This window comes from Octopus sinensis, linkage group LG3 (assembly GCF_006345805.1).
Source record: "Octopus sinensis linkage group LG3, ASM634580v1, whole genome shotgun sequence".
NCBI lineage: Eukaryota > Metazoa > Mollusca > Cephalopoda > Octopoda > Octopodidae > Octopus > Octopus sinensis.
This window is the reverse complement of record NC_042999.1, coordinates 8,161,633-8,186,818: the sequence shown is the minus strand read 5'-3', so window position 1 is coordinate 8,186,818 and position 25,186 is coordinate 8,161,633. Positions and strand designations below refer to the sequence as shown.

Genomic DNA, 25,186 nt, shown 5'->3' with positions numbered 1-25,186 from the left:
GGTTTCACATACTGGTGTTGCACAGTCAATGGTGGTGCCCCAGCATGGCCACAGCTTTCGGGCTGAAACATTTTAAAGAATTTATCCATCTGACTTTTATCCTACAACATTATTGTACCTTTACTTTTGCTCTCCCTCATAACCAGTTTAATTATAAGAGCATACACCACCACTGAGGAATCTGTCCTTTTGCAGTCCATTCTTCAAAAGCTATTGGACCCCTCATTACAAACAAAGAATCTTTACAAAGTAGTTACACATAATATCTGGGCTTCTTTTTGTTTAATTTTTTAGTCACAAGAGGAAGGGTAGAACTGCTGATATTCTGTAAGAGTCTCCAACACTAGGTGTGTTGGTAGAGGGATAAAGTTCAGTCTGATCACAGACTGGTGTTAAACAAGGTAACATTTTAAATCTACCTCTCTTTTAAAGCAAGATGTACAAGATAAAAGCTAAGATGTGTTTTTGATGTAGGATGCAAGAAGCTAAAAACTTAACTATTAATATTTGAAGTAAAGGTTGTTTGCCAACATAACATGGCAGTCCTGGTTTAGGATGAATGTTGCTGTAATTTAGCCCCAGGAGACGATGTAATATAGCCAGCTGGAGGTGATGTCTCCTGGGGCTAAATTACAGTAACATTCATCCTAAACCAGGACTGCCATGTTATGTTGGCAAATAATCTTTACTTCAAAGTACTGTTGCTGAATATCTCTTGGTGTGTGATTTAAAAATCGTAATTTTCTAATTTATAGATCAGTGACTAGTTGTCACTTTGAAAACTATATATTTTGAACACCACCTCTACCTGAACAATTATTCTGTGCAGATGAAGGGAAATAATCTGGAAATCGTGATACACAGATATTGTTTTGAGCTGAGTGGGGGTGCTAGATTCCCTTGTTCGAAAATATAAGGACACAGATTGTGTCGTATAGCCAGCTGGAGACAATGTCTCCTGGGGCTAAATTACAGCAACATTCATCCTAAACCAGGACTGCCATGTTGTGTTGGCAAACAATCTTTAATCCATATATCTTCCTGTTTAATGACGAACTAATTTTGGATCTCTTTGATAGCACCACCTCTCAGTTTTCAGTTGCAGCCCTAGGAGACATCGTCTCCAGCTGGTTATACGGCACAATCTGTGTCCTTATATTTTTGAGCTGAGTAGGGGTGCTAGATTCCCCTGTTCAAAAATATAAGGACACAGATCATGTCGTATAGCCAGCTGGTGACAATGTCTCCTGGGGCTAAATTACAGCAACATTCGTCCTAAACCAGGACTGCCATGTTATGTTGGCAAACAATCTTTACTCCGAAGTACTGTTGCCGAATATCGCTCGTTGTGAGATTTACAAATAGTAATTTTCTAATTTATAGATCAGTGACTAGTTGTCACTATGAAAACTATACATTTCGAACAGGAATTTGGCAGCACCACCCCTAGCCAAACAATTATTCTATGCTGATGAAGGAAATAACCCAGGAATTGCGATACACAGATATTGTTTTGAGCTGAGTGGGGTGTGCTAGATTCCCTTGTTCGAAAATAGAAGGATACAGATTGTGTTGTATAGCCAGCTGGTGACAATGTCTCCTGGGGCTAAATTACTGCAACATTCGTCCTAAACCAGGAACTGCCATGTTATGTTGGCAAACAATCTTTACTCCAAAGTACTGTTGCTGAATATCGGTTGTTGTGAGGTTTTAAAATAGTAATTTTCTTGTTAATATTTGTCCACTTCCCTTAGGAATTGGTTCAATTTCGCTTAGTACTAAATAAATGCTTTTGTGTTCCTAATGTTTTCACTTCAGAAATGAACTCTTCTGAAAACAAATTCCCTATTTTCCATGTTTTATTCCTCGGTTATTACTTGCAATGTTTCAAAACTGACATTAACGATATTAACTTCTTCCAATTATCCAAAGACTTTGGGGAAGAAACATTTCAAAATGTTATTACGAGTGAACAACCACTTCAGGAGAATTTATTTCATCGTTTAAAGTTCGTTAGAGAATGATACACGCAAATAAAGGAATGGAGTGCAAGTGGGGTGGAAGGAGTGGAAAAGGGATACGTGTGGTGGTTGGAGGAAGGAGGTGGGGGTGAGAGGGAGAGGGGAGAAAGAGAGAGAGGGGAGAAAGAGGGAGAGGGAAAGAGATTGAGAGTGAGAGAGATAGAGAGCGAGAGAGAGAGTGTGTGTGTGTGTGTGAGAGAATGAGAGACTGAGAGAGAGAGACTGAAAGAGACAGAGTGTGTGTGTGTGTGTTTGAGAGAGAGAGAGAGAGAGAGAGACTGAGAGAGAGGGACTGAGAGAGAAACTGAAAGAAAGAGTGCATATGTATGAGAGAGAGAAAGAGAAATAATTATTTATTCATAGAAAAATAGAGATGAAAGAACAATATCTCCTTGACGATTGCTTGATTACATGCTTTATAGGCTTGAAGCAAATCCATCTCCATCTTTATATATGTATATATACAATTATTCAGTTTTATCTCAAGATCTCTTCTCAGTAGAGAAAGAGGGGGAGCTGGTTTCTAACCTAGATGCAAGGCTTCTTCATTGGAATTTCAACAACATCAACAGGGTATCTTTTGGTGCGTGTTTGTGTATTTGTGTAGATTCTGTTTTATATATGTATTCTCATACCTGTAGTTGCATGTCTAGGCATACTCATATATACTTAAATCATAAACTTCTGGAAAGCCAATCATCGTAAAGTCGATCAGTCATAAGTCAACAACGACCCATAATATCACACAAAACTTTTAAAGGGGTTATGGCGCAGTGCAAATGAAGTAATTTCATGAATTAACTCAAATTACTTTAGAAGCAGAGCAACAACATTCATCCAGTTCAATATAGTGGACTTTTATTTATGTATACTGAAAGCGTTCCTATCTGGGGCATTTAATTTTGCTAAAGAGTTTACCAAAATTAACAACAGGGATAGAGATGAAAATAGAAATAATACATTTCTAAATCTCTCAGAGAGATTTATGCAGTAGCAGCACAATAAAGTGATGGTATGTTGTCAACTTAATGTGACGGTCCCATGAAAGGGAAGAATGCTACTGTTTATGCTACTGCATAAATCTCTCTGAGAGATTTAGAAATGTATTATCTCTATTTTCAAAAACCAGTGAAAGTATTTCACTTAAAATATATATGTTTTCAAAGGCATCGACAGCTATCAAGCCATGCTACTCCAGACTGATGAGGAGCAATGACTCTGAAACTAGTCTCTGGAAGCTGGTTTTGCTGGGTGGAGGTGCTTGTCTCCACTTTGAAAACACAAGGACACAGAAAATGTGTCAAGTCCAACAGGAAACGGTGTTACCTAGGGCTAAATAACAGTAACATTCTTCCCTTTCATGGGACCGTCAGATTAAGTTGATAAAACGTTCCTGTTGTTTGATATGGGTTTGACCCAGTTCAAATAAACAAACCAAGAAGGTTCCTTAGAAATGGCAATGGAAGTATTTGATTGTAATTTACATTAGATAGGTTCGGTAAGAAATTACCCTCAGCCTAGGTTGACTTAGACAGAGACAATGCTTTAGACAATGAATGGACACACCCTAGAAGATTTAGAAAAGCCCTGATTTATACTTAAAGCTTTCAGTGTTACTAAAGAAACCAAACTTGCCGTAGTAAATTTCCTACAGATAATGCTTGGTTTAGGCACACGTTCTTATGTCCCCAACAGCAACCAAAAGCGGAAGCGCAATGACCCAATGGTTAGGGCAGTGGACTCGCAGTCGGAGGATCACAGTTTCGATTCCCAGATCGGGCGTTTTGTGTGTTTATTGAGCGAAAAGAACCTAAAGCTCCATGAGGCTTCAGCAGGGGGTGGTGGCAACCCCTGATGTACTCTTTCACTCTAACTTTCTCTCACACTTTCTTCCTGTTTCTTGTACCCAACTTCCTACACAACTGCTGAGCCTGGATGCACATTCATCCATCTGTCGATGCACTCGGTGTCGGGGGTTGACCTGCTTTCTCTTCTGCAGGTCTTATGAATAGCAAAGGACCACGTTTCAGACTTCTCTCACTACAGAAGAATGCTTCACCCAACATCAACATCAACACCAACTGGAATGAGAGGCTGTCGTACATCAGCACAGCATCCTGCCGACCACCTGTAGTGTTTAATAGCCTTATACAGGGTGGTCAGTGAGAGGATTTCCAAAGATGTTTCAAAGCAGCAGCTTCTTGTTACAATGAGACTCTGGCAGTGGAGAGAGGTTTTGGCCAACCCTAACACCTACAAGAGAAGGCATTGCCTGAAAATGTCCTTTGGCTTGCCTCCACTCTCACTCAACATGAGAACTTACATGGGAACAGCCTCCTCAAGGCTAATGGAATGACTCTTAATTAGGCTAGATTGAAATTCATTCATTAGCTTCACCACAGAATAATTTAAACTTTTAGAGGCATTTGGAATTAAGGAAGAAGCTGTGACCCCTCTGGGACAGATTCGTCTGAGAATTTAGCAGGGGTTTTGTGTGAGTGAATGTGTGAGTGTGTGTGTGTGAGTGAGTGAGTATATACATATACTCTTTTATACTCTTTTACTTGTTTCAGTCATTTTGACTGCGGCCATGGTGGAGCACCGCCTTTAATCGAGCAACTCGACCCAGGGACTTATTCTATTGTAAGCCCAGTACTTATTCTATCGGTCTCTTTTGCCAAACTGCTAAGTAACGGGGACATAAACACACCAGCATCAGTTGTCAAGCAATGCTAGGGGGACAAACACAGACACACAAACACACACACACACATACATATACATATATATACATATATACGACAGGCTTCTTTCAGTTTCCGTCTACCAAATCCACTCACAAGGCATTGGTCAGCCCGGGGCTATAGCAGAAGACACTTGCCCAAGATGCCATGCAGTGGGACTGAACCCGGAACCATGTGGTTGGTTAGCAACCTACTTACCACACAGCCACTCCTGCGCCTATATATATATATATTTCCTCATAATGGGGTTGGATTTATAACTTTGACATTTGTACTACCCCTTCCTCGATCTATAAATAGAAAGAATTCTTGTTTGTCTCCATTGAACCAAATTTTTAAAAAACCCTCCCCATCGATAAATCTAAATAACAAAGTGAACTCAGTGATAAAAATTCTGCCCATGGGGAAGAACCTTCTACTGCCATGTTCTTAATGATGAAATTAACCTCTCTGTCTATATATCTACCCTCTTTGTAATGTTGGCAAATGAAATAAGTATAAAAATGTACATTGTCTATTTAATTAGAAAATTCTATATGTGGCTGAAGAGTGCACTACATTTTAAAACTGATGTAAATCTTACATTGTTTAATAAAATGAAGTAGCATGAAACGATTGTACTACACTACCTTGGATATCCCTGTTGCTTATTTTGATTATACACACACATATATATATATAGTATATATTTTAACAAAACTATTTTAACAAAACTGTCCGACGAACAGGAACGTGAAACTCCGAGTAACAGATTTTGTTACATTTCTGCTGCTTTTAAATTAAATATATATCTATAGCAGCCACCATTCTGGTATTTATTTACACCAATACAGTCACACACACACACCCATACAGTCACACGCACACACACACACACACACACACACACACACACACACGTACAGACAAGTGCCAACATACATACACTCACACACAAGCATATTTTCATTGTAGTTTCTTACATCTAATTCCGTCAGAAATATTTCGTAACAGGTTTCTAAAGAAAGGTTACTGGAAGTTGTAAAACATAACCTTTTCGCCAAAAGGTATCATTGATAAAACAAGCCGATCTCCTGCTAGACGTGAAAACGTAGGTTATAGACGGAGCATCTTATAAAACATTGTAAGTAACACAAAAACAGACAAATATGGACGGGAAAATACAATAAAAATACAAGACAAGCTGGGAAAAAAAAAGGCTATACTTACTAAATGCTGAAATGAATTCTTTGAAGGAAATCTTATTATCATGGTCGGTATCTTCAAAGGGTAACATGTTCAGGAGACTACATTTGGCAGAGAGGTTCTTAAATTGTTCCTTCTCTTCAATGTGCAAAAGTTCAGATTCTTGTAAAAAGTTATCAAGGCTGTCGTCATAGTAACTAAACATCAGAGTGGCGAGATATTGTTTAACTGGAAAACAGAATGAAACAAGAAAATAGAAAAATTATGTTTAATATGAAATTATATTTTTAGTATGAATAATTAAAGACAAAAATAAGCTCTGAAAATTAGCATCAAAACATGACATTGTTTTCTTCAGATAATTAACCTAATTAAATTGACGACTGATTCATTGAAAAGTCTTGTTTTGCTCCATTTTCTTCTTCTGGGGATGGAATAAGTCTACACTGTCAGACTTATGTTCCATTTTAGAGGAAATTTATGTCATACTAGCAGTATCGCCCGGCGTTGCTCGGGTTTGTAAGGGAAATATCTATATAAGCATTTTTAGAGAGTTATAGCCAAAAAATAGCAAAAAATGCATTAAAAATGGTAAAAAAATTATGGTAAATTTTTTTTTAAATCGTTGACTCATCGTAGACATTTTTAGAGAGTTACTTCCCTTATATAATAGCGAAAAAAATGTATTAAAAGGAAAAAAATGATGGTAATTTTTTTTTTAAATCGTAGACTCATCGTAGACGTGCGCTAATACCCAGAAGGGCTCGATATGAATCACGACTATAAGATACCCGGTTTTGGTTAAACTGCACTGCAAAATGTGGGAGTAGTTAGGAATCTAAATCATAGGAGACAGACACACAACTTCACTTTTATATATAAAGAAGATGTTCAGCTTTACAGAAACCAGAGATAAACACCATGGATGTGTGTGTGTGTGTGTATGTGTGTGTGTATGTTTTTGATTGTACCCATATGCAGCATATACATATGTGTTTATATATCCCCATGTGATCATAATCATCATTTAACGTCCTTTTTTCCAAGCTGGTATGGGTTAGATGATTTGATAGGAGCTGGCAGCGCACGATATTATGTACAATAGACACTCTTATTAGCATCCAGCCTTTGTCCTGGATGGTGAACCCTAAGCTTGACCCTAACCCTAAGCCTAACCCGAACCCATTTTGACAGGACCTTCTGATTCTTCAATATGGACGGTCTGACTGAGGGCTGGCAACCCAGAAGACTATACCAGGCTCTGATTTGGCAAGGCTTCTACAGCTGGATATCCTTCCTAATGCCAACCACTCCAAGAGTGTAGTGGGTGCTTTTTACGTACCACCGGCATGAGGGCCAGCCAGCGACACTACCAATGACCATGCTCGAATGGTGCATTTTACATGCCACCAGCACAGGAGCCAGTCATATATATATATACATATATATATATACATATATATATATACATATGTATATATATTATATATATATATATGTATATATATATGTATATGTATATATATATGTATATGTATATATATTATATATATATATATGTATATGTATATGTATATGTGTATATATATATATATATATATATATATATATATATACATATATATATATATATAATATATATATATATATATATACACACATATATCTACATACATATATATATATACATACATACATATATCTACATATATATATATAATATATACGTACATATATATACATACATATATATACATATATATACATATATATACATACATGTATATATACATATATATATACATATATATACATATATATATATAATATTTTTATGTCACAAAATCCTCTATTATCCCATGTCTATTTTGCATACATGTTGCTCCTCCATTAAAACGAACCCTAGCAGCTATACATGAGACTTAGGTAGCTAAATTAATTAACAGTGCAATGAGGGCTGCATTGTTGAAACTTCAAAGTAAAGCATCAACCTCTTCTCTGCTCAAATTGTGCATACATGCATGGGTGCACTGAGACTGTTTAATCCTGATATTTACATAATATCTGCTATACACAAATCACATCAGTAACTTGGACTTGCTCTCGCACACCCGTTACCGGCACAGATAGACACACATTTAAGTTATTTCTGAACACGAATGAATTAAATGTGATCTTCCATGCAAGCGGGTAACCAGTTCAACACATCTCTGACCCATAAATAATCACCTGTCAGTGCTTTATATCCTTTTCCATAATTATTTTCGCCTTTTCTTTGATTTTTACGCCTTCTGTTTTGGCAATTTATTTTCCTTCTTATATCTTTTGTATTTCCTTTTCCTAACATTGTTCAGAAAACACTTGCACATATATTTACCATTCTTTATAGACAACATGTTTGCTGAATATGTGCATAACATTCTTGTGATGAATGACTCTCACTCACATGTACACACACATATAAACACCTGCCAATAATTTGTATATAAATGTTCAGATTATATCGGTGATATTCTCTACTTCATTTCAAGAAGACTCAGCAATCTCACACTTAGAATAATGTGCAAAAAATCTTTATCAAATATTTAAGAACTGGAAGGCGGCGAGCTGGCAGAAATGTTAGCACGCCGGGCGAAATGCTCAGCGATATTTTGTCTGTCGCTACATTCTGAGTTCAAATTCCGCCGAGGTCGACTTTGCCTTTCATCCTTTCGGGGTCGATTAAATAAGTACCAGTTATGCACTGGGGTCGATGTAATCGACTTAATCCGGTTGTCTGTCCTTGTTTGTCCCCTCTGTGTTTAGCCCCTTGTGGGTAGTAAAGAAATAGGTATTTCGTCTGCTGCTACGTTCTGAGTTCTAATTCCACCGAAGTCGACTTTGCCTTTGATTCTTTCAGGGTCGATAAATTAAGTGCCAGTTGTGTACTGGGGTCGATCTAATCGATTGGCCCCCTCCCTCAAAATTTCAGTCCTTGTGCATAGAGTTGAAAGGATTATACAGTACTGCACTTCACACAGTACAGGACCACTATTTAAAAATTTTTTCTTATTTGTTTCAGTCATTTGACTGTGGCCATGCTGGAGCGCCACATTTAGTCGAACATATCGACCCCAGGACTCATCCTTTGTAAGCCTAGGACTTATTCTATCAGTCTCTTTTGCCAAACCGCTATGTTATGGGGATGTAAACGTACCAGCATCAGTTGTCAGGTGATGGTGGGGGACAAAAACAGACACACAAACATACACACACACACACACACATATATGTATGTATATATATATATACATGTGCAGGTGGCACGTAAAAAGCACCCACTACACTCACGGAGTGGTTGGCGTTAGGAAGGGCATCCAGCTGTAGAAACATTGCCAAATTAGACTGGAGCCTGGTGCAGCCTTCTGGCTTCCCAGAACCCCGGTCGAACCGTCCAACCCATGCTAGCATGGAGAACGGACGTTAAACGACGATGATGATGATGATGATACATATGTGTGTGTGTGTGTGTATTGTCAAAGAATTGGGTTTATTTTCTTATTTCCTTTCCAGTAATTCTAACTATTTACTTTACCAACTATGGCTAGAAAAAAGCCATTAGAACCATGCATGGTGATCTCTAACCTGATCATCTAAATTATTTTTATAATGCTTTAAAACTTTTATGGTGTGGCTTTTAATAACATTTAACTTAATATCAATCGAAAGGGTCTTTTTGTACTTTTTACTTTCAAACAAAAATGGATTTTAACCCTTAGAACCTTGCTAAAGATTAATTTATTTTATAGAGTAGAAGACTTTATCCCATGTTTATATTTTGGTGTTAATTCTTTGACTACCATTTCTGAGTGGATCTCTAAGTGAAATAAGTTTTTGTATTTCCATCTACCTTTATTGATTTCTACTAGGGCATGTTTGTTCAATTACTTATCAAGCCTTTTTCTAAAAAAACAAACATTATCTTAGATGTTTATGAGATTTCATACTCTCCAATCCACTAGTTTAATATTTTATGCTTTTGGTTCCCTGCTCTTCTATATCTAAGTCAGAAGATGAAACTAAACACTCGACTACCTTTTTTTCCCCAATTTACCATACCTGTCTTTAAAAATATTGACAATAATGAAGCATAAAATATATTGATTTTGATTTCAAAAGATAACCAATATCTCAAATACATATTCTTCAATTTACTGTTTTTTATGTTCAAAGTACACACAATATTAAATGAATATTGATTTCCCACATTGGTACACGATCACAAGTTTTTAGCAGAATGGTAAAGTGGTTTTAATTGACACCAGAATATATACGGTACTCAGGTTAAAAAACTCAAAGCAAGCATCAGAAGAATTTTAAACTCAGAAGAATATAAAAACAATGGCATTAGATACTGAAAACGTTCCAGTTCCCTATTTTATCATCTCTAATTTAAAAGATAAAACTTCTCTGACGATAAAGAAATTAAACACTTCTCTGTCTTGGTTTCAGTTTTTAGAAATATCGGGAATAATAAACTTCGAAATATATTGATTCGGTGAAATCTGGAAAAATTAGATTTAAAAAAAAAAATTCTAAATGGCCAGAAATTAAATTCATCATCATCGTTTAACGTCCATTTTCCACGCTGGCACAGGTTGGACGGTTCGACCGGGGTCTGGGAAGTCAGGGGCTGCACCAGGCTCCAGTCTGATCAGGCAGAGTTTCTACAGCTGGATGCCCTTCCTAACGCCAACCACTCCGCAAGTGTAGTGGGTGCTTTTTACGTGCCATCTGCACAGGTGCCAGGGGGATCTGGCATCGGCCACGATCGGTTGGAGCTTTTAACGTGCCACCGGCACGGAAGCCAGCCAAGGCGGCACTGGCAACTTCGTTTTTGATATATTTTTAACTTCATAACGAAGCTTCAGTAAATGTGAAAGATGCATAGTTCTTTTGACTCAACCAGTTCAGAGATTTAAAATGTCAAAATTGACTGAAGACTCCACATTTCAGAGTCAGGCAGTGAGAGTCACCAGAATCATTTGTACGCTGGACAAAATGGTTCCCAACATTTCTCCCTGTTCTTCAGGTTCACTTTGCCTTTCATCGTTTTTGGGGTTGAGAAAATAAAGTATCAGACACTCACTGGGGTCGACACAATCAGCTATAGCCACATCCTCCTCATCATCATCATCGTTTAACGTCCGTTTTCCATGCTAGCATGGGTTGGACGGTTCAACCGGGGTCTGGGAAGGCAGAAGGCTGCACCAGGGTTCAGTCTGATCTGGCAGTGTTTCTACAGCTGGATGCCCTTCCTAACACCAACCACTCAAAGAGTGTAGTGGGTGCTTTTTACATGCCACTGGCACAGGTGCCAGGGGAGGCTGGCAGCGGCCACGGTCGGATTGGTGCTTTTTACGTGCCACCGGCATGGAGGCCAGTTAAGGCAGCGCTGGCAACAGCCACGTTTGGATTGTTCTTTTACGTGCCACCGGCACAGGTATCACAATTACAATTTCCATTGATTTTTGATCAAACATTTGATAATAACTTTTGCTTCATCACACAAGTAATTTTCTGATTTGTAATTAATTAGGAAGTTTCCACAATCCAACACAATTGAAAGAATAATTCTTTAGCAGCCATGAATACTTGATTGCAGAAGCTGTTAGCTTAACCTTGACAAGACAAAGGAAAATCATCATCATCATCATTATCGTTTAACGTCCGCTTTCCATGCTCGCATGGGTTGGACGGTTCAACTGGGGTCTGGGAAGCCAGAAGGCTGCATCAGGCCCAGTTTGATCTGGCAATGTTTCTACGGCTGGATGCCCTTCCTAACGCCAACCACTCCATGAGTGTAGTGGGTGCTTTTAACGTGCCACCGGCACAGGTGCCAGACGAGTCTGGCAAACGGCCACGATCGGATGGTGCTTTTTACGTGTCACCGGCACGGGGGCCATGCGAGGCTGGCAACGGCCACGAACGGATGGTGCTTTTTACAATTATATTTATATCGGCCAACTAAAACAACAAACTAAGGTTGAGCAGGAGTCATTAAAATGATTATAATTGATGGCAAGAGAGTGTGTGGAGCTGGACGGTGGATTTCCACATATTGAAGCAAGATGTGAGATGTGTAAAAAGACATTGGTCAGTCTCTGTGGAAATTAGCTGGCAAGATCTAAGATGACATTCCACCTGGACATCTCTGACTCTGCAAAACTGGCACTGAAAACCAGCCTATTTATAACTCTTGAACTGAGACATTCTAGAAGGATCTAGAATGATCTATCACATGCAGTGTGGCGACTGATTGGTCAATATCTCAGTTTCTCACATGAACAACGTTGTGCTAATTTGCAATTCAAACTTTGCAATCTGACGAATCGGTTTTGAGTCTTGCTACCAGGTTTTAATAACGTCACGTATCTAGAACAAGAGCACAAACGAACTTGGAATAATGAAAATCATACTTTCTCATCAAAAACACACTCCTAGAATTTGAATGAAATGTTACTAAGTGGAAACAAAAACTGGGTCAGGCAGACTGTTATTTTCTTTCAAAAAAACACCCACTGAATTCAATTGAAATAACGAAAGAACTACAATCAATATTTCAGCAAAAGATTAATTTACAAAATTACCAAAAATTTTGTTAAAGACAGAGAGAAATATTAGCATTTTTGTGTTTTCACTTTTATGTTGCTAATTCAAATATATTTTGAAATTGTTTTTTTTTCCCCTTCTTTCAGTTTTTGAAAAAAAAATCAAAGCTCAGAATATAATGCTAAAATAGAAATCAAATTAAAATAACTTCTAATTTCTTTCTTCTTTATATCTTGCCTACTCCTACTGAGTACATATATATATTATATATATATATATATTATATATATATATAATATATATATATATATATATATATATATATATGTATATATATATATATATAATTATATACATATACATATATATATATATATATATATACATACACATACACACACACAACAACACACATAACACACACATATATATTATATATATATAATATATATACATATATATATATATATACATATATATATATATATATACATATATTATATATATATATATATATATATATATATTATATATATATATATATCATATATGTTTCTATGTATGGATTGATAGCTAGGCACATAGATATACATAGATATACATACGTACATAGATACACCTATATAATTAGATATTTGTGTGTGTATGTGGGGAGGGGTATATATGTATACACACATACACAGGATTGGTGGAAGACATGAAAGGAAAAGTAGTCAAAATATGCAACAGAACATTCATGTATTCATTCTGAGATGGATTATCATCAGGAGTACACACACACACACATACATACATACATCATCATCATCATCATCGTTTAACGTCCGTTCTCCATGCTAGCATGGGTTGGACAGTTCGACCGGGGTCTGGGAAGCCAGAAGGCTGCACCAGGCTCCAGTCTTATCTGGCAGTGTTTCTACAGCTGGATGCCCTTCCTAACGCCAACCACTCTGTGAGTGTAGTGGGTGCTTTTTACGTGCCACCTGCACAGGTGCCAGGCGAGGCTGGCAACAGCCACGGTCGGACTGGTGCAATTTACGTGCCACCGGCACAGAAGCCAGTCGAGGCGGCGCTGGCATCGGCTACGATTCGGATAGTGCTTTTTAGGTACCACCAGTCCAGGGGTCCTGGCATCTGCCGGGTGCCAGTCATAGGATTGGTTCAATTTCGATTCCGATTTCGATTTCACTTGCCCCAACAGGTCTTTGGTAATATATTTTGGACCCTATGGGCAGCTTTCTCACAAGGGGCAAATTATGAAAGCTGGGAAACTTGTTCTTTGTAAATGAATGGGAGAACTTTTAAAGGCTTCAATTGCAAAACTGTACAGAGATGACGGACTCTTTATTTCAAAGAGCTTGAAAGAGAAAGGAAGACTACACAGCTGACAATTTCATGAACTCAATAATTACAACTTCCAACGAATTCAACCTGAATTAGTCTTACAATGGTAAATTTCATTTGGTTATGTTTAATCTAAACTCTAAATCAAGTGGATCTACAACAAACCCAGCAGGATTCTAGTGCAGATTGATATCCCATCTAAATCCCTATCAAATGTGTAAAGTGTGTATTAATAATCATGAAGAAAAAGACCGTGTCGCCGTCCTAGCACTTGTGCTAGTGGCATGTGAAACATTCGAGCGAGGTCGTCGCCAGTGCCACTGGACTGGCTCCTGTGCAGGTGGCACGTAAAAAGCACCATTTGGGTGTGGCCATTGCCAGCACCACCAAACTGGCACATAAAAGCACCTACTACACTCTCACACAGTGGTTGGCATTAGGAAGGGCAGCCAGCTGTAGAAACTCTGCCAGATCAGATTGGAGTCTGGTTTGCCAGACCTCAGTCAAATCGTCCAACCCATGCTAGCATGGAAAGCGGACGTTAAATGATGATGATAAAAAGGATGAGAACATTGTCCGAAAATAAAACCAGGTCTGACTGGGCTGTGAAGTAGAATAATGTGGCCTAATCTTGTAAAGATAAGTAAAATGTGCTCAGCAAGAAATGTTATGAGTGGTACACTGCTGGATACACTGATGAGGGTTTCAGTTGATCAATGGGTCAACCTGCTCACGGCATTAATGTGCATTAATGTGCAGGTAGCTGGGCACTCCACAGGTATGTGTAACGAGACACAGAATGGAACAAGGCTGGCCTTTGAAATATAAATATAATTCATTTTCGCCAGCTGAGTGGACTGGAGAAACGTGAAATGAAGTGTTTTGCTCAAAGATACAATGCACTGCTAGGAATCGAACTTCCAAACTTACAGCCTGAGGCTGAACACCCTCACCACTAAGCCACATGTCTTTGCTAAGAAATGTTATATATAGGTGCAGGAGTGGCTGTGTGGTAAGTAGATTGCTAACCAACCACATGGTTCTGGGTTCAGTCCCACTGCGTGGCATCTTGGGCAAGTGTCTTCTGCTACAGCCTCGGGCCGACCAATGCCTTGTGAGTGGATTTGGTAGACGGAAACTGTAAGAAGCCTGTCGTATATATGTATATATATGTGTATATGTGTATGCGTGTGTGTTTGTTTGTGTGTGTTTGTCCCCCTAGCATTGTTTGACAACCGATGCTGGTGTGTTAACGTCCCCGTCACTTAGCGGTTCGCCAAAAGAGACCGATAGAATAAGTACTGGGCTTACAAAAGAATAAGTCCCGGGGTCGATTTGCTCGACTAAAGGCGGTGCTCCAGCATGGCCGCAGTCAAATGACTGAAACAAGTAAAAGAATAAAAGAGTAACCCATCATACAACGTTGCTGTCAAACCCAGAATTGCAGTTTCTCTCCTCAATCTTGTCTGAGAGGAAAACTTCTCGTTAGGCTTTCTTGTCTTAATTTTTTTTCCCCTGTTCTTCCATCACCAATTCCTCCATCACACATTTAAACGTATTAAACTAAATTCACTCTAATACAATATTTTGTCACTGACCAAGCATGGAACATTATATTTGGCAAGCAACAAAGTAAAGTATGAGCTTCACTCTAAACCAAATTAAAATTTAGTTAATTGTCTGATTAATTTTAATCTAAATCTTCAAGTCGGTTAACTCTCCAGAGCTTCTTATCAAATGCAAAATTTCATTACCTGAAAAGCTTGAGTAAAATCATGAGATATTTAAATATATCATAGTTATCTCACTTGTTTTAAATATTAAGTAATTAATACCTAAAAAGCTAATTAGCAAGAATGAAATATAGAAATATAAAATAATTTTTTTATTAAAGTAATTCACGATATAAAAGTTGGAATAACTTTCTGTTTTGAAATTTTCGTATTTTGATTATTAACAGCATTGCTCTGCTGGTTTCACTTCTTCTACCAAAGCCAATGAAGGAACATAGAGATGGTAGATTGGTTTGCTAGAAATAGCAGTAACTAAATAAATATAGGTGAAGGCATGGCTGTATGCTTAACAGGCTTGCTCCCCACTTATGTAGTCTTGGTTCTGGGTTCAATCCCAGATTGTGGCACTTTATGCATATGGCTTCCATAGCTCTGGGCAAACCAAAGACTTGTGAGTGGATTTGGCCAACAGAAACAGTAAGAGATTTCTTGTAATTAATGTATATGTATGTAGTAATGTGCACCCTTGACAAGGCGACGAGCTGGCAGAATCGTTAGCACATCGGGTGAAATGCTTAGCAGTATTTCATCTGCCGTTACGTTCTGCATTCAAATTCTGCCGTGGTTGACTTTGCCTTTCATCTTTTTGGGGTCAATAGATTAAGTACCAGTTATGCACTGAGGTCAATGTAATCGACTTAATCCATTTGTCTGTCCTTGTTTGTCCTCTCTGTGTTTAGCCCCTTGTGGTTAGTAAAGAAATAGATATTTCGACTGTCTAAACGTTCTGAGTTCAAATTCTGCCGAAGTCAACTTTGCCTTTCATTCTTTCAAGGTTGATAAATTAAGTACCAGTTGTGTACTGGTGTTGATCTAATCGACTGGCTCCTTCCCCCAAACTTTCAGGCCTTGTGCTTAGAGTAGAAAAGAATGTACACCCTTGACTTGATATCACATGATAATTGTAAATGAACATCACTGTCATACAAGCAGGTAAGTGTTGGTGACAGGAAGAGTACCCCACCTTAAAAACGTTGCCTCAACAAATTCCCTTGACCCATGCAAGCAGGGAATAGTGGATGTTAAAAGACGATGATGAAGATGTCTTTTTAAATGAACATTTTACATGATGTATCCCTAGATATATATAGACTAAAAGTGAAACATCTTTAGTCATAAGTCCATTTGATCAGAGTTGACTTAGGAAACAAACAACCGTACCAACTGCACCAAACTACAATTTCTATGACTGTTCCAACTCTAGTACTGCCATGGATGCTGCTACTGCTGAATCTCCTACTGCTGCAGTTGCTGTAGTCACTACTACTACTACTACTACTACTACTACTACTGGTGCCATTCCAGTTATTAGTTTGGTCTGTTTCTTTTTTCTCTGAAATTATGCGAAGAAGTCTGTGACATGCAAGAATTCTATCAAATACTTAATTATATATAAATATCCAATTATGCCTAATAGGTTTGGTTAAGTCTTCTCTTCTGCATTTCCATTCTATGGTGAAATCTTTATCTGGTTATGGATGGAGATGTTAAGACGTAGTATATTCGTCATACAATAATGTAGGTATTGGATAAATAAAACATCAACACCGTATTATTCTCTAACCCACTCTTCTTTCTTTTCCAACTGGAATATCCATGGACCAACCAGCAAGGCACCTATCTATGTTCCTCTGTACCTTTAATCTCTCAAATGGCCTCAATAATACTCACTCTCCCAGCTGAGGGGGTTTGTGCATCTTTGGGCTTGCAAAGTACTAGGTGACCCTGTCCGTGCTGGTGCCACATAAGAAAGAAAAAGAGGCATCGGTGCTGGTGCTATGTAAAAAGCACTGGTGTTGATCGGCATTAGGAAGGGCGTCTAGCTGTAGCGGAAACCAAGACTAGTATGGCACCCAACCTTGCAAGCTTCTGTAAAACCATCCAACTCCGAATGACCCATCCTTGTTATCTTTGTGTTGCCTGTCTGGGTGTTTTGGTGTCCCTTTTTTGTATCACTTAGCTGTGTAGATGTTTTGCACTCTTGTCCCATTTTTGTATTTTATATATATATATATATATATATGCTGCCTTTGACACCAATGCTGCCTTACTGGCTCCTGTGCAAGTGGCATGTAAAAAGCACCATTCAAGCATGGTCCATGCCAGGCCCACCTGACTGGCTCCCATGCTGGTAGCACATAAAAAGTACCCACTACACTCTCAGAGGGGTTGACGCTAAGAAGGGCATACAGCTGTAGAAACCTTGCCAGATCAGATTGGAGCCTGGTGCAGCCTCCTGGTATGCCAGTCTCCAGTTAAACCGTCCAACCTATGCCAGCATAGAAAACCGACATTAAACAATGATGATGATGATATATATATGATATATATAGGCGCAGGAGTGGCTGTGTGGTAAGTAGCTTGTTTACCAACCACATGGTTCTAGGTTCAGTCCCACTGCGTGACACCTTTGGCGAGTGGCTTCTGCTATAGCCCCGGGCCGACCAATGCCTTGTGAGTGGATTTGGTAGACGGAAACTGAAAGAAGCCCATCGTATAATGTATATTATATATATATATGCGTGTTGTGTTTGTGTGTCTGTGGTGTTTGTCCCTAGCATTGCTTGACAACCGATGCTGGTGTGTTATGCCCTGTCACTTAGCGGTTCGGCAAAAGAGACCGATGAATAAGTACTGGGCTTACAAAAGAATAAGTCCTGGGGTCGATTTGCTCGACTAAAAGGCGGTGCTCCAGCATGGCCGCAGTCAAATAACTGAAACAAGTAAAAGAGTATATCTTTTAACTTTTACTTGATTCAGTCACTAAACTGTGGCCATGCTGGGGCACCAGGTTGTGGAATTTTTGATCAAACAAATCAACCACATCTCTTTAATTTTTAAGGCTGGTTCTTTTCAATTGGTCTCTTTGCGGGGATGTGAAGAAACCGACACGGGGTGGGGTGGGGGAGTCATAGTGTAGTTGAAACCAGCACTAGTCATTAGAAATGCTAAAAATAGCAGCTTCAAATTTCCTTCTACCATTTTAAGATACGGTAAGATAATGTTGTCCTGGATATAGTAAATGCCATGATGGTCATAGCTGGAATGTCTTTCATCTTAAATCTGTTTGATCAGCACTGACCTGGAACTAAACAACAAAGAACCTGTTCCGTTTTTGCAGCTCTGCTGCTTCTGAGAATAGCCGTTAATGCGATGGAGTTTTATCAGAACTTGCACACACGTTACTAAATCCTGCATCTCCATTTTAACCAACATTGGATGGATAAAAACTAAAATTAGCAATCCAGCATCAGCTTAGAAAGAAAAGATAAAAGAATGCTAGCATTTTTGCTTACTCACCTGTTTCTAATATCTTTATCAAGAACCTTTTTGATCTATTTCTCAAGAAAAAAAAAAACAAGACTTTTGAATCAAGGAAATCATTCAAAATAGACGACACTGTTTAGCGCTGATCTCAGCAGGTCCCTGATAGAAGAACTCCAATTTCAAACATCAAAAACTTCAATTTGGATGTTTTTGCTATGAAGCTTCATTCTGAAGAAATGAGAAACTGCAAACCATTAATTGATATTGATCTCTCTAAGAAGTCATCCACCGAGTTACTGAACTCTTTCCAGATTCACAGAGGAAATTTATAATTTGCTCATTTTGCTGTGACTATTTTAACTGAACAAAATTTCCGTGTTTCTTACATAAAATCCTGTCACTTTCATTTGATGTATATATATATAACACACATATATATATATATATATAATATATATATATATAATATATATATATTATAATATATTATATATATATATATATATATATATAGATATATATCTATATATATATATATATATATATATATAATATAAATATATAATTACATATATAAATATACATATATATATATATAAATATACATATTTATATATATATATATAATAATATATATCATCATCATATCATCGTTTAACGTCCGCTTCCATGCTAGCATGGGTTGATGGTTCAACCGGGGTCTGGGAAGCCCGAAGGCTGCACCAGGCCAGTCAGATCTGGCAGTGTTTCTACAGCTGGATGCCCTTCCTAACGCCAACCACTCGAGAGTGTAGGGTGTTTATGTGCCACCGACACAGGTGCCATACGAGGCTGGCAGACGCCACACTCGGATGGTGTTTTTTATGTGCACCGACACAGGTGCCAGACGAGGCTGTGACGGCGGCCACGCTCGGATGGTGTTTGTTTCTTATGTGGAACCGACACAGGTGCCAGACGGGGCTGGCGGACGGCACGCTAGGATGGTGTTTTTTATGTGCCACCGACACAGGTGCAGACGAGGCTGGCTGACGGCCACGCTCGGATGTGTTTCCTTATGTGTCACCGACACAGGTGCCAGACGAGGCTGGCGGACACATATATATATATATATATATATATATATATATATATACAATATACATATACATATATATATATATAAATTATAATATATATATATATATATATATATAAAAATACATATATATATATATATATATATATATATATATAATATATATAATATATATATTATATATACATATATATATATATTATATATATATATATATATATATATATATATACAATATATATTATATATATATACACATATATATATATCATACATATATACATATATATATGTATATATATATATACATATATATATATATATTAATATGTATACATACATGTATAGGGTAAACATATATTATGTACTTATATATTAATGTTATATATATACACACACACACACACACACATATATAGATAGATAGATAAACGACAATATACATTACGTTAATAATTGTGCACATGTAACATGTGTGTGTGTTTATGCATGCACACACACCCACGACACCCCCCACACACATGACAAGACACACAGACACACGTAACATCCACACACACGACACCCCCCACACATACACACGATATACACACACAACTACACACACTGAACACTGATATCAAACAATGAGAAAGAATGCTCAATACCTCATTGGTGAATAAATACTTTTTGTTCGTGGATTAACAAGGCTACCAACGGTTTCATGTATTGAAGATCCCTTAACACGTTTCAAGCTTGCCACATGGGAACATCGGTACATGTCTTTATTTTGGGTGAGAATACACAAAGTTACACGAGACTGTAGCAGGCTTAAAAATTGAGATCTCCCTCACATGAAACAATTGGTAGCCTTGTTAACCTCCAAATAAACTCTCTCTCTCTCTCTCTCTCACTATCTATCTATCTATCTATCTATCTATCTATCTATCTATCTATATATATATATAATATATAATATATATATATATATATGTATATATATATATATATATATATATATATATATAATATATAGATATATATATATAGACATATATATTATGCTGAGAAGACCCAGCAAATAAAGTGAGTCCACAGCTGTAACTACACCTGTGTCGCATAACCAGCCAACTCAGAAGTACCTTTGGATTGTAGGGAGACATGCCATGCTTGAGGAAACCTATTGAGTCAAGTACATCAAAATCAAATCAAATGAAAATTGTAGTTGTGTGCCCCATGCAGGTAGCACTTAAAAAGCACCATCCAAATGTGTCCGATGACAGTGCCACTTTGACTGGCTTCTGTGCCAGTGGCACGTAAAAGCACCCACTACACTCTTGGAGCTGTTGGTGTTAGGAAAGGGCATCCAGCTGTAGAAACACTGCCAGATCAGATTGGGACCTGGTACAGCTTCCTGGCTTGCCAGTCCTCAGTCGAACTGTCCAACCCATGCCAGTATGGAAAACAGACGTTAAACAAAGATGATGATGATGATGATGATGATAAGATCCATATAGATATTTATTTAAAAAAGTTAGACATATAATTATATTTTTGGTTTTTTTTTTCTTTTCCCAGTAGATTTTGCTGTTCATCTGCAGACATTTCAATTCCTGATTGTGAAATCAAAGAAGTGTTCGGAGAGTAAATGGAAGGAGGTACATGAAAGGATGGGCCAGAATCACAAAGAAATGTTGTGGGGGGGAGGGGGGTTGTTTGAGGCTGAAGGGTGGCAGACATGGTATTTCCAATCGAAGTAGGTTGTGATGGGTTCAAAGCAAGACTCATCATGTTTTATCTCTTGGCCATTAGGCTTAAAAGGTTGGTAGAAAAATGGTTTGTAAATCGAAAAAAGGAAACTGAAGATGTTTCATCTTTATATATAAAACTCAAGTTGTGTGTCTGTCTCCTACGATTTAGATTCCTAACTACTCCCACATTTTGCAGTGCAGTTTAACCAAAACTGGGTATCTTATAGTCGTGATTCATATCGAGCCCTTCTGGGTATTAGCACGCGTCTAAGATGAGTCTACGATTTTTAAAAAAATTTACCATCATTTTTTTCCATTTTAATGCATTTTTTCGCTATTATATAAGGAAGTAACTCTCTAAAAATGTCTACGATGAGTCAACGATTTAAAAAAAAATATTACCATCATTTTTTTTCCAGTTTTAATGCATTTTTTTGCTATTTTTGGCTATTAACTCTCTAAAAATGCTTATATAGTTATTTCCCTTACAAACCCGAGCAACGCAAGGGTTGATACTGCTAGTTGTTGATAAGAGAAAGACCAAAGCGACAAAAAGAGCAGATCTTTCTGACTAAATAGTAGCAAAATAACTGTTGAATGTTTGGAATGGATACAGCAACAGCAAGGTTCTAAGATGCATGGATAACAGAAGGGAAGAGAGTGGTCCAGTTGGGGTCGGAATCATTTCGATCTTCAGCCAATAGTTGAAGGGAATAATTCATAATGGAAGCTGTATGTTTGTATGCATCGTCATCCACATCATCATCAGCAGCCAGAGAGAAAGAACTATATGAGTGTGAGGGGAGAGAACCATATCATCATCATCATCATCATCATTTAATGTCCATCTTCCATGTTGGTATGGGTTGGACAGTTTGACAGCAGCTGGTCAGGCAGAAGACTGCACCAAACTTCTGTGCTTGCTTGGTAGGGTTTTTATGGCTGGATGCCCTTCCTAACACCAACCACTCTGCAGAGTGAAATTAGTGCTTTTTACGTGGCACCAACACAGGTGAGGTTTAGTTTTGGCATGATTTTTGCACCTGGACTAAGGCGGTGAGCTGTCAGAATCCTTAGCATGCTGGACGAAATGCTTAATTGTATTTCATCTGCCATTGCGTTCTGAGTTCAAATTCCACCAAAGTCGACTTTACCTTTCATTCTTTCAGGGTTGATAAATTAAGTAGCAGTTGCATACTAGGGTCGTTGCCAGTGCTGTCAGACTGGCTCCCATGCAGGTGGCACATAAAAAACACCTTTTGAGCATGGTCGTTGCCAGTACCGCCTGACTGGTCCTCGTACTGGTGGCATATAAAAGCACCCACTACACTCTTCATCAGGCTCGAATGGTGCTTTTCATGGGAGCCAATCCGCAGCCCTGGCAATGATCACACTCAAATGTGCTTTTAACATTCTACTGGCACAAGTGCCAATGAGGCGGTACTGTCATCGGCCATGTCAGAGATTTTGACTTTGATTTCACTTGCCTCAATAAGTCTTCGCAAGCTAAGTTCATCGTCCAATGAACGAGGGGTAGGAAGATATATCTGGTCAGTAATTCATGTGAGAGGAGAATATAATAATGATGTAACGATTAATATCAATGGAGTCAGGTTTTGGCAAGAACACAGACAACTTGCAGACATGCATCTGCCTCTCAATGTAAACATTATTAATTTATTAGCCATTGTTGGCAAAGTCTTCACTGAGAATTTCTTCATCATCATCATCATCATCATCATTGTTTAACGTCCGTTATCTGTGCTAGCATGGGTTGGACGGTTCGACTGGGGAACTGGGAAGCCAGGAGGCTGCACCAGGCTCCAGTCTGATCTGGCAGTGTTTCTACAGCTGGATGCCCTTCCTAATGCCAACCACTCCGTGAGTGTAGTGGGTGCTTTTACATGCCACTGGCCCAGGTGTCAAGCGAGGCTGGCAACGGCCACAATCGGTTGGTGATTTTTACGTGCCACCGGCATGGAAACCAGTCAAGGTGGCCCTGGCTTCCTTTTAGATATTTTGCTTGAAGAACTTCCGCAACAGCATTCCCTGATATTCCCCCTTTTAGAAATATTAGGAAGAAGAGTTTGGTGTGGGGGGAGAGGCGGGGTTGTTAGATAGAAGAAATATAGGATCAAAGAAAATGATTTGTTAAAGCAAAAAGCGGTGAGCTAGTAGAATTGTTTGTACACTGGGTGAAATGCTTTGCAGTATTTCACTTGTTCTGAGTTCAAATTCAACTGAGGGAACATTGCTTTTCATCATTTCAGGGGTCAATAAACTAAGTACCAGTTTGAGTACTGCGGAAGAAGTAATTGACTAGCAGCACCCCCCCCCCCCCACCACCACCATCTCCTCGCCCCTCTTCCAAATTTCAGGCCTTGTGCCTTTTGTGGAAAGGATTATTAACGAATTGAGGAAGACCTGAAGTCACAGCCCCTCAACCTCAAGCATGCTAAGATCGGAACCATGGACCAGAATGGGTGGAATAACATCGTCACTACAGTTTGTTTTCCTGTGAAACACGAACACACACACACACACATCTATAGCGACAGATTTTGCTTACTTACAACTTCCCGCACCACACACACGCATGAATGCAGACATGTTTTCATTCAGAGAACTGAAGGATTGCAAAATATATTTGCAGAACTAGTAGAATATGTAAATATTTATGCAATATGCAGACATGGATATCTCAGAATCCATCTAATGCCTGTCGTCCATAAATTGAAGGATTGGAAGATATCTGACACTGAAGAAAGCTAAATAAAAATCAATAGAATGTTGTTTAATGGTAATATATATATATATCATCATCATCATCATCATCATCGTCTTCATCGTTTAACATCCGTTTTCCATGCTAGCATGGGTTGGATGGTTCAACCGGGGTCTGGGAAGTCAGGAGGTTGCGTCAGGCTTCAGTCTGATCTGGCAGTGTTTCTACAGCTGGATGCCCTTCCTAATGCCAACCACTCCGTGAGTGAAGTGAGTGCTTTCTATGTGCCAGGGGAGGCTGGCAGTAGCCATGATCGGTTGGTGCTTTTTATATACCACCAGCACGGAAGCCAGTCAAGGCGGCGCTAGCATCGGCCACGTTCGGATGGTGCTTTTTACGTGCCACCATATATATATATATCTTCCTCTCCCTCAATTTCTCTCCTCTCTCTTACATACATACATAACACATACATACATGCGTGCATGCATGCATACATACATACATACATTATGGCTGCCCCCTTGTTATCGAGTATGGCCATTGCACGAAGCTTAACTGTTACTGGTGCTGTGATCGAACATACACACACACACACACATACATACACACACACACACACACACACACACACACATACATACACACATACACACACACACACATACATACACACATACACACACACACACACACACACACACACACACA

At 38.4% G+C, this 25,186-nt stretch overlaps 1 protein-coding gene across 2 annotated transcripts in view; it reads right to left on the bottom strand.

Moving 5' to 3' along the window:
- Nucleotides 1-25,186, bottom strand: part of LOC115209404 (follistatin-related protein 5-like) — a 409,770-nt gene that overhangs the window by 77,207 nt on the left and 307,377 nt on the right. For both annotated transcript variants that reach the window (XM_029777801.2, XM_036500843.1), the window contains one exon: nt 5,975-6,178. In XM_029777801.2, the coding sequence (XP_029633661.1) occupies nt 5,975-6,178 (204 nt within the window). The remainder of the gene's footprint in view (nt 1-5,974; nt 6,179-25,186) is intronic.